The 11,874-nt window shown below is 36.8% G+C and overlaps 1 protein-coding gene across 1 annotated transcript in view; it reads left to right on the forward strand.

Annotated features, from left to right (window-relative positions):
• The window catches only part of HIPK3 (homeodomain interacting protein kinase 3), a 58,224-nt gene extending 46,943 nt beyond the window's left edge, over positions 1-11,281 (forward strand). Inside the window, exons 9-15 of the mRNA XM_010189676.1 lie at positions 56-180; positions 289-450; positions 1,729-2,025; positions 2,862-3,002; positions 5,943-6,178; positions 6,448-6,575; positions 8,197-11,281. Coding sequence (XP_010187978.1) covers positions 56-180; positions 289-450; positions 1,729-2,025; positions 2,862-3,002; positions 5,943-6,178; positions 6,448-6,575; positions 8,197-8,673 — 1,566 coding nt within the window. The 3' untranslated portion in view covers positions 8,674-11,281. The remainder of the gene's footprint in view (positions 1-55; positions 181-288; positions 451-1,728; positions 2,026-2,861; positions 3,003-5,942; positions 6,179-6,447; positions 6,576-8,196) is intronic.
• The last annotated feature ends 593 nt before the right edge of the window (positions 11,282-11,874 follow it).

The following is an 11,874-nucleotide window of genomic DNA, read 5'->3' on the forward strand; positions in this document are numbered from 1 at the left end:
CAACTAATTTAAATTCAGTCGTTCCCTGTTTAATGAAATCTCTGCTTCATAACAGACATGGTCAAATCAGACACAGCAAATCCTGGTTCCTGCATGGCAGCAAGTAGCTCCAGTGGCAGCTCCTGCTACATCTCTGGCCTCTGATCCTGTGGCTGGCCCACAGAGGCTTGGAGACTGGGGGTAAGTCCACATATTTTTGTGCAACACCTTAATGGCTTTGGTTTAACAAGATCTGTGGATGCTGATGCAAATGACTTGCAATTTAAAACTTCCTTTTTTTTTCCTCAGGAAGATGATTACCCAGGGCACCCATTACAATTCAATGATACCGCAGCCTCTTTTAACACATCAGATAACCTTGTCTGCCCCTCAGCCAATTAGTGTGGGCATTGCACATGTTGTCTGGCCTCAGCCTGCAGCTACCAAGAGGAACAAACTGTGTCAGAACAGGTTGGTAGAATACTTCTAACATTCAAAGATAGTGTATCTGTAGTTGCTCCTCAGTGGGTAGGGGAATAGCCTGTAAAAGGGGCATGTTTGTTAGCAACGATTATATTTATGCAGTCTTTTGGGAAAATTTGTCCTTTCTGCTCTAAGTTTTCAGTGTTATTTGGTAATACAGACTAGATGGAAAAATAAGTAATAAGTTTTAGTTCCTGTTGATTAGTATGTGCCTGTCATGATAGCAAAGTTGTATTTAGAGCCTTTGGGAAGATATAAGAATATATTGAGGTAGCTTTAGGGAGATATTCCTAAGCGTAAGTACCTAAGAATATATCAGGTTTAGACAACTAAAAATAAAGAGATACTATATAACAGGGTTGCAGTATGCCTTAATAAAGAATAGTCTTTCTTTTACTGGCAGCCAAAAATACTTCAGCTGCTTGCTGAAGAAAATATGCCATACAAAGTATTTGCCAAGGTGTGGGATGCTCAGTGAAAGGGAAAGCATGGCTTACAGAGGACAACTTCAGCAGTCCTGTATTAAGCAATGATTTCACGCAGAGGTTACCAGCTTTTATTTTTCAGGAAGAATCTTTACAGGAAGTCCAGCCAGCTTTTGCTTGCTTGCTTTTCACACAAACAGGATTTTAATTTCTTTTTCCTGTTATAACGAAATGGGATTTCCAGTGTATTTTATTCAGTGTTGTTGCAAATAATAGAATTGTTTGGGCTGGAGGAAGATCTTAAAGATCATCTATTTTCAACCACCTGCCATGGGCAGGAACACCTTCCACTAGACCAGGTTGGGGGCATCCAGATCTTCTCTGGGCAAACTGTTCCAGTGCCTCATCACCTTCACAGTAAAGAATTTCTCCCTAATATCTAGTCTAAATCTACCCTCTTCCGGTTTAAAACCATTAACCCTTGTCCTGTCACTACACTCCCTGATAGAGTCTCTTCCCATCTTTCCTGTAGGCCCACTTTTAAGTGCTGGAAGGCTGCTATATGGTCTCCCCAGAGCCTTCTCTTCTGTTTTAAATATTAATTTGGATATGGCAAAGTAGCTTATTACTAGCATGTTTCTGGATTTTTAAAAATGAATGTCTGAAATAATATGACCAATATTTATGACTGTATTTCCTGCTTTATGTTTTTCTTTTTGGCTGATTTAGAAAATTTGGTGTTTTAGCTACATTGCTTGCTTTGATTTTGTTGAAAATAATACAGTTTTCAGGTCTGTTGGTAGAGCTTCACTAAATGTCAAATGGTGTGTTTTCTTCACAGGAGCAGTGTGTTACAAAATACCAATATCCAAAATTCAGCCTTTATATCTCCAAAGATACTTAACCTGAAGGCTGTAAAGAGAATAACTTGTATAGAAGCACAGGACAATCATAACTCAGAAGGGCAGGAAAGTAACTGTTGTGAAGCATCAGTCAGGCTGGACCCTGATTCATCTCTTTCAACCAAACAGCGTCAGGCTATCTTCATTGCTAGTTCCCCCAGCCCAGCAGTCAGTGTGATCACCATCAGCAGTGACACAGATGAAGAAGACATAGGACGAACACATTCACTGAGAGAGTAAGAATCAATGTTTACTTTGATTAAGGTGTTACTTAAGTATAGCTGTCTTAGCATAGCTACTGTATTTAATGAATCTGAGGTTAAAAAATCCCAAGCAATGCACTTCTAATCAGATTGCACTAGGTCTACCTCATTAATCTATGTATGTTGGGCATTTTCAAACCAGAATACTTTTAGATCCAGCATACTTCTTTTCCTTAATACTATCATACCCTATTTATTAATTTAAGATTAGTCTTCTGGCTTTGTATAACCAGTGTTATCATTCTAGCATCCAGTAGATAATATTACATACATCTGGGTAAAAAATACTTCTCTAATGGTATGAAAAGATGTGCATTTGGGCGCAAAAGGGGATGCTGAGCCTGGTCCCCCAAAGGAATTTTTTTTCACAGAGCTATCAAAAAAGCATGTATAATTTTACATGAGGGCTTAGAAGATTAATGTTTGTTTGACTTTAGCTTTACTTGTAATGATTCTGAACTGGAGGAACTTGTATTTTAAACCTAAGCTTTTTCAAAAGTTTCAAGGCTCTAAACTGTTACAGTGAAATATTTTATCTACTTGTTTTAGTATTCATTCAGTAAAAAAATTACTCATTTAGTAGGCTTCAAAAAATGCATGTTTAGTGTAGAATTTCCAAAAAAACTCTGAAAAGATTTAAAAATCTGCTTTGGCTGTAAAAGAAACAAGGAATTGAATATTGATTTACATTTAAGGGACCTTTTCTAATATTTGACCCCTTTTTATTCCATAATTACACCTAAGTCAGTGTAGTATGTTAAGAGCGAATGAGAGATGGTATGTTTGCTCACTCTTTTTTTGTGTGGTAGGTGTAAAGGTAGCCTTGACTGTGAAGCCTGCCAGAACACCCTGAACATTGACCGCGTGTGTTCCCTCAGCAGTCCTGATAGCACTCTGAGTACCAGCTCCTCTGGACAGTCTAGTCCATCTCCTTGCAAGAGATCCAACAGGTAAAAAGCTGAGCTGCTTTCACTAAAAGGAAACGTCCTAGTATACAACAGACTCGGTTTATAATAAAAAATGCGAAAGTTTTGTTATGTTGCCATCTGGTGAAGTTAAATGATTTATTTAAATATTAATTTATTGGCCTACAGTTGCACAGCATAGACTGTTCTTTATCATTCCTAACAGATCTGTCTTGCTATATTAAAAGTTTTTGGAATACTGAATGAATGGTGTTTACACACCATTCAGAAATATAAACATGTTGTATGCAACTTCCTTTAGAACAAAAATCTTCTAAGGTGGCAAAATTAAGTGAGCCAAAATAGGATTTGAAGTTACCAGAACTTCTTTAATTTTTGCACCCTCTTGTTCTCTCATTGTGTGTCTTGTATTGTAATCTTTAATGACATTGATACCCTTTTTCTTCTACCAAACATGAGATTCACTTATGCAAACACTGCTCATATGAGCACCTTTTAAATACTTTTGTCTTCACTCCTTGATGTCTACTTAAGCCTTCATTTTGCACATTATTCAAAATTCACTTTTAGGAAAACATTAAGTGTAGCTCCGAAAATGAATGGCATTTTTGGTACGGAACATGAGAGCTTGACAGTAAAGCATCTGTCTGTGTCACACTCATAACACAAACTTGTGAAACAGTCAGAAATTCCTACTGACTTAAGATGTTCTGGTTGGGGCTTTCCCTTTTATTTTGGTCTCTTTATTTTATTTTGGTGCTAATATGTTGAAGCTTTAGTTGTGGCAATGTGTACTTGGCACTTCTACAAATCAGATTTCTAGGTATGAGTTTGGAGACCAAGAAACATCTGCGATATATAGTTGCTGGTACTGGTGAAAAGTTTAGTACGATTTACTCAATATCCCATAGAAATTCTGCGACCAAGGGATACAATTAATTTTTTTAATTCAAGCAACCTGTGGCTGCCATAAGCATGACCAATTATTTTAATTTTATTCTACGGTTCTCTCCCTATTTTCTGTAGATAGCTTGATATATAGAAAAGAGTGATTCATACTTGGAGGAGTTTCATTGTACAAAATGAGTAAGACTGGTGTCTTAATGAAAAAAGTTTGTCTAAAGTAATGAAAGATTCTATCACACCATGTATTGAGAAGGAAATGGAACTGCTAGTCTGTACAGGCAGTTTTATTTGTTTTAAATTTTGGACAGCCTGACTTAATGATGCTTTTAATGGATAATTTATATATATAGATGATTCTGTTTATATAAACAAACTCTCTCCTCTAAAAAAAAAAGGAAGGAGGGAGACTTTTGCATAAAGAACTTTGGCATCCACTTGGTATTCTGTAAGGCCTGAAACCTCTGGTGAACGAACGTCTGCAGTATTGGACCCCGAATACACTGAAGGTGTAGTGGGTTGTTACTCTCTGTACTGGCCAGGGCTGGGAAGGAGTGCTCTGAGGAGGTGATGTGTGTTGTCTGGTGAGTGCTAGGACTGGGGAAAGGTTTTGTTTACTCTAGATGCAGCTTTGTGTTATGCTTAGTCCAGTCACACAGGTTTTTGGGTGGATTAGTTTTCTGTTAGGTTACTAAACTGATCCAACTCATTCTGCAGACACAACTGCTAGGTCCAACAACAGTTGGTATAGTAATGGAGCATGTGGATTGATTTATCTTTTTTTTTTTTTTTAGGGACACTTGATGTATAAGATAATTCTGTAATTCTAGATAATTCTATCATTCTCACCCTATATTGTTCTTTTTACCTTGATTAAGTGAATTATGTCTCTTGCTATCTATATGATACATATATATGTAATACATACCTGGCACAGTCCCAGTGGGGGACTAGTTAATTTTTGTTGTTGTTGTTAGTGATGTGTCTGTGATATACCTTTTGCCTGTGTAATAAATAATACATAAATGAGATCATTATCTTTTCTGCAGTATACCTCATTGTAAATTAGTTTCCTTTCTCAAGTTGTTTACTTCTTGCTGCCTAAAAGGTATTTGGTTCTGGTTCCACTGATTGAACTGTGGTCTTGCTTCTGGCAGCTGGCATTTACCCCCTTCTTAGCCCGTTCTTTTTCCGATACAAGGATGGAGCTTCAATAAATGTCAGCAAAGGCTCTTAGTATGAGTTGGTTTCTCCACCTCTTTCCCCTTCCCGCTGCTTTGGTAAAAGCAGTGGCTGAATAAGTGTGTTTTCACCACTTGACCAGCATGGATTTCACAGACCGTAAGGGCCAAAATAACTGCCTTGAAAAGAGAGGGTTGCGTTTGTTTCCTTAATCTAAATTTGTGAAAAAGAAACTATCAGTCTCGCACAGGCAGTGCACTCCAGAGGAGCTTCAGAGAGACCTAATTTTTCAGTAGATGAGGTCTAGTGTAGCTCTGATGGTTGATATGCAGATGAGAGGGAGCTGCCTGCCACTGTGCAGATTGCTTTCTCAGCGCTCTCTATCACATCCTGACTGTCACGGGCCCCAGGGATAGCTTTTTGTGGACTCTGGATGTGGCTGATTTCTAGAAGGAAATTAGATCAGTGTGTTCTCATTTGCTAGTGTAATAACTATCAGGAGACCTTTATGTTTTGATTCAGGAAGAAGTGAAATAATCTTCTTCAACCTTTTATTTGACCTAAAAATCTAAATTTCAGGTGGTTTAGAAGTACAAGATAATTTAAAAAATAAATTACAAAGTGGGTGCAAGTTGGGTTACACATCTAAATCTTTATCTAGAAGTTATCTCCTTTCTCTGAGCTTTGCAATTTATGGGTAGAATGCGTTTGAATATTGGAACTGCCGTCTGAATGTCTCTGCTTGTATAATTAAAATGTAACATTTTCATCCACCATTGAGTAGTTTCACTTCCATAAGTTTTATGTGGTAATTTAGTAAAATGTATCTATAATATGAAAATGTATTTGTTTCAATGCAATACTTTAATTTTTTCATAGTATGTCAGATGATGAACAGGAAAGTGGTTGTGATACAGTGGATGGTTCCCCAGCTTCAGACTCTTCAGGACATGACAGCCCATTTGTGGCAAATGGCTTTGTAGCTAATACCAATAAAAATAAGGATCCAAGAGCATCGGTTAATCCTGAAACCAAATCAGCTGTTTGCACGGTAGTGGTACCGCCAGTGGGACTTGAAAACAGGTTGCATCTTGGTGAGCAGATGGTGAATGCAGGTGAGTTAGTTCAGGTGTGTTTTTCTTTCTATACCAGTAGATAATAATAGAAATTGGAATATTTATTTAATAGCCATATATATGATAATTTTTACCTACTTATGTATCTGCTAATCTGTAATAAACACTTCAAAATTGTGTTGGTTTTTAAGACTTTAGTATGTGTATTATTTCTCCATGTATACTGAAACAAATGAAATATTGTCTAACTTTTGTTAGAAGAGAATAGTGACAAAAAACCATGACATTGTTCATTTATATCTTGGAAGATGCTACGTGCCAGCCTCTGAAAAAGGGTCGGTCTGTCCTGGGAAGAATAAACCAGTCTTCTATTGTAGGACACCGTCAGCAAAAACTGACATCAGCATTCCATCAGCAGCATACAAACTTCAGTCAGGTATGTGTACTTACTCACATCTAAGAAGTATTTTTTCTGTCTTGAGGCTCCAAACATGCTGAATGCTCACAATTTCAGTTGCTGTAAATGGCAGCTGCAGGTTTTTCACAACTTGATTGCAGAAGTGTTCAAATCTTGAAAATGGACTTCAACTTACTGGACAAGTCATAAATATCTTTCACTTCTGGTCATTTTCTTTAAAGCAGCTGGCTTTATTTTTTTAAATGATAGAAAAGTCATTCTGGGAAAACTGTCAATACCTACACAGAATCAGAGCACAAGACAAAATGAAAAATATGTTAGCATATTTTTTTTTCCCTGCATCCAAATTTTGAAATGTTCGTAGTGTGCAGTTAGAAACTGGGGCTGTTTTTCAGTATTGTTCTGTTAGTAGTGTTTTTTGAGTATCTAGAGATGAGACAGAGCTTAGCAAACCCAACTCTTTCTTACCCTTGCTGCCAGGTGGTGAAGCTGGAAGGGGAAGAGGTTGTGGTTGTCATTCAATCCTGTATTGGAAGATATCCAAAGTTAATTTAAAAGCTACTTTGATCGGTACCCAACACGGTAGTAAACGTGTCTGCTGTGGCTGAGAACTGAAGTTGATGCATGACATCAAGTTTAAGCCCCTTTTTAATTAATTAATTTTGAGCTGTAGCTGCATTGAGCTTTTGATTAGATATCTGGAGCTACATTTAATGTAAGAGTAGAACCTGTTTGTGTGAGTCTTGCAGAGTAACTGTGAATATTAAATTGTAAGTTAAATTCTAAATGCAAGCATGTTATATGTAGATAAGAGGATTTACCAATAATGACTTGAATAGTTTAGATTGAAAGAAACATTTGGGTGGGTGACACCATCTCCCCTTCTGCATGATTATGCAGAAAGATTGGTTTAATTAATTCTAAGCAAACCTTAATATGATCAGCATAGTATTAATTTATAATCTCTTCAATGACTGCAGCTCCTCAGCCTCTTGGCAGAAAGTATAGAACATTATTTTCATTACAAAAATTTATGCTGGTCCTTCCTTCTTTGGTAGATGCCCTATGTAGTCTGTAGTCTGCATCATTCAATGGGAGTAATTGATTTCTAGTCTTTCTCTTTACAACTGTTAATGTTTGCCACATCTTCCTGTGATCATAGCCCTAGACTTCTGTTTGCATAGTTGTCTCAGATATTTTCAATCCGTTTATTATTTTTTCTGCTCTCCTCTAAAATTTCTCTCCTATTTGTCCTCTTTGTGCCTCATTATGGTGCCCAAACTGAATGCAGCACTTCCAATTGATGCCAAGCCAGTGCTGAGTAGAGTGGAATAAGCACCTTGCTCATGTGATACATGGTATTTCTGTTAAAACAGCCCAGCATGGCATTTTATCTTTTTTCTTTCTTTTGCAAGAGCATTAAAGTAACTTGTGTTCTGTTTACCATTTCTTATTGAAAGATTTCCTGTCTGTGCTACTATCTAAATAGCTTTTTTTTTTTAAATTTAAGCATTTAATTATTCCTGTCTCTATATTTATCTTTATTTTTAAGTTGACTAGTTTTAGTGCATTATTCCATTTTTCAAACACTCTTTATACTTGGAAATACTAAGACCTGCCCATTTCTCTGTGTGGACAGGTTCAGCACTTTGGCTCTGGGCCGCAGGAATGGAACGGGAACTATGCTCGTCGGAGGCAGCAGGCTTACATCCCAGCCAGCGTTGCCGGTCATGCTTTCACCCTTCCGCAGGGAAGTCCAAATCACGCTACCGTGCACGCTCACCTCTGTGGAAGTACCCACCTCGGAGGACAGCCTGCTATTCTTCCGTACCCGTCACCGGCACCCCTTAGTACTGCTGCACCCGTTGCCCACCTCCTTGCCTCGCCATGTACCTCAAGACCCTTGTTACAACATCCAACGTACAATTTATCTCATCCCAGTGGTATAGTACATCAGGTTCCAGTTGGCATAAATCCCCGTCTCTTACCTTCCCCAACCATTCATCAGACTCAGTACAAACCAATTTTCCCACCGCATTCGTACATTGCAGCATCACCTGCTTACACAGGATTTCCACTGAGTCCAACAAAACTCAGCCAGTATCCATTTATGTGAAAACTCAAATGCAGTATATTGAGGAAGCTCAATGATACAGAAGTTTGATGTAAGAAGAAACATGGTATTTATTAAATATTAGCCATGGCACAACAGGAAAATTATTTTTTTGAATCATGTAGACTTGGGTGCAATTTAAGCAACTCTGAGCTTTAAAAAAACTCACTTTTAATGTGTTTTGCACATTTGGTATAACTTGTCTTGGGTCATGTTATCTTCTTATATAGTAACTTTAGACAGGTGACTTACGGGAGCAGAAATCTGGTTTTGCTCCTGCTATTTTTTATAAAATTGCCTTCTAACTAGTGCAAGACACGTCTACATTTGGGAAGCCATTCAGTGTACAGAACTAGAGCAACAGATGCACATGTGTCAGCAGTACAGTGTAGAAGTAACTTGTTTGTATTGCGTATCTTGGTGTTTAATGTCGAGTCACTTACCTAAAAGTTGAGCTGTTGTTCTTCACATTGCATGTGTCTTTTGCATGGGCAAAAAAAAAGCCTAAACATTGCTCTTAATGTTGTTGTCCTAATAATCTCAGCTGCATTGTAAACTGTTCCCACACATAGTGCCTTAAATATTTGAGGTTGTCAATGTTATTACTTATATATAAATGTTGAGGACTGCAGCACTTAAAAATTCAGATCTGCTGATTTTTAATAGCGTAATGCTCATTTTGGGTTTTGTGTGGTATGATTTTAGTATTGGGTGTGTTTTCCTATTGAGAAGGCAGCATGTTTTGCTGTAGTCGAATTTTGCTGTCTTTTTTCCCCCGAATGATCTAGCTTCAAGACAAGACTTTAGTAGTGCTTAAGAAAAGTTGATTCAGTAGCTATTGAGTAGTGACACACACAACACAGTATTTCATACTGGTAAATGGAACTGCAATACAACCTAAGTAGTTTATTTTAAAAGTGTTTGTCTAATTGGATATCATAAAATGTTTAGAGGTGCGGTAGGCATGACTGACTAGCTAATGAAAGAAAAAGCCAAGTGCTCATTGATCCATGATGTGGTTTCATCTTAGCTTGAGCAAACCATGCAGTATTTAATAACTAGTAGCAGAGTATTTACTATTGAAGCTTGAAAAGATGCGAGTTCTTTGTGTGCAATCTTTCATTTATGCATGAGAGAGATTTTAGTCTTTTAACATTATAGTATTTGTTTTAGCTTGTTGCGGGTGTTTGCTTATTTAATACATTCCGTCAGGGACGTAAATTACATGCTTTTTGCATCATTTTCTTTCCTTAGGAAGTGTGTCTTTTTCGTTTTTTGTTTTGTTCAAATGAAGTTGCTTTTGCAGCACCAAAGACTTAATCATCCATTTCCTATAAAAGGTAGCTACTTCTTCATAGACCTCAAGTATACTGTAGTGTAGAGATGGGATTTACAGAAGGTATTAAGCTGAGGCTGTGTTTTAGCTTATGGGCAAGTAATAAATTGTATCATTTATCTTGAATGTATCATAGATAAGCTGCTATATAATGATTGCCACTTCAGATAGCTGTGAAATTAGGTGATTAACTAGTTCTTTCTTAGCCTTCTAATTTCTGTACAAGTCTAATTACATGAAATAGAAGCCAGGTTTTGGGTTTGGATTTTTTTTTAAATTTTGTTTTCATGTTTGAAGTGTCGTAACTACTATACTGTAAATGATGGAAGATGATTGCATATGTTTTTTTGGAGTGTGTTATTTGCATCAGTATTTTATCTCCATTAACATGAGCTCATCACTGCATATAAGTGGATGTATTGATGTAACTTAATTTTTTTATGTTTTCATATTGGCATTGTGTAGACACATAAGAAGCTGCATCTTGCAGGCTTGACTTAACTTTTTTTTAAAACAAAATCTGGAATACAATCCTTGCAATGTTGACTGGAATAAGAGTGCAAAGCATTTGAGTTTAACTCTGTCAATAAGCTAATAACTGGTAATCTTTTTCTTTACTCCACTAACACAAGCAGTGTTTTATTTAATGAATGTCTGAATGAAATAAATGTGCCTACATTTGATTTATTTTTAAGTAATAACTAAAATACAACAGTATTAGATCATAAAAAAATAATAAAAATACCAGCAGTACATTTTTAATCACACTGAAAATTAAGAAACCTAACTTTTCCCAAAAGTTTCAGTGTTTTTAGTAATCAACTCTATGCATTTTGTACAAGCGTGTGTATATAAAGTATACATTAGAAACTAGGAGTATCCTGACGAATTTGAAAGCTTATCAACACATATATAAAGCCTAAATATAGGGAGTCAAGCAAATGCTCAAATTGGATATCCACCTTACCACTTCAAACTTGTGCTATATGGTCCAGCAGATAGTTTCCTGTTCACTCCCTTGTGCTGGGAAGCGATGTTTTTTTGGTGCTTACTCCATTGCAGGCAATGGACACACCAAGAATCACTAATGCAAATGGAGTACATGAATTTTGTATTGTGATAACAAGAAATACTGCATTTTTTTCCGGGGCCATGGGGATCTTCATTGGTCTAATGTATTTACTGTACTTTCTTTTTACTGTGCTTAAGGTTTTAAGCTAACGTGCTTGTTAAATTGACACAATTATCTGTATATCACAACAGTATCCTATCGTATGCAGGAAAAGGTTGCTGTAAATGCACCCCAAATTAGATCTGCTGCTCTTTCTATGTGTTGTAATTCTAGAAATGTCTGCATTTCAAAGAACGAAATATTTGGGATCCTGCCACAGCTTAAATTTAATATACCGGGTGACTTTTCCCCCATCCTGCTATACACTCTGAGAGAACAGACTCTTGTCACTGCAAGTGTCCAGGGCCCATCTGCAGAAAAAAAAGCTTTCAGGGCGAGGGCCTTTTCTGTGGAAAAAAGTCATCCTCTGAGAAGCATTTAACCATGTTACCATTTTAATGCCTTTTTTTAAATAAAACACTGCATGACTACAGGATTGCATATCTGCATATTACTTTAATTTGCAAGATTTTATATGAATTTCTCGTGTTCAGTTTTAACTTCAGGGTGTTTTATTGGTCAAATATGCTACTGTATTAACTTTGTTTTAAGTTTTAAATTTTCTGTTTTTACTGCTAATTAACTTGGTTTGTGTTAAGTAAAAGTTAAATCACACTGCAAGCTGTAGGAAGACTTGTTCTAGAAATACCCAGTGATAGAGACTTGATTAATAAGTTTGAACTGTTACTGTTTAACA

The sequence above is a fragment of the Mesitornis unicolor genome, unplaced genomic scaffold (genome assembly GCF_000695765.1).
Source record: "Mesitornis unicolor isolate BGI_N332 unplaced genomic scaffold, ASM69576v1 scaffold27928, whole genome shotgun sequence".
In the NCBI taxonomy this organism is placed as follows: Eukaryota; Metazoa; Chordata; class Aves; order Mesitornithiformes; family Mesitornithidae; genus Mesitornis; species Mesitornis unicolor.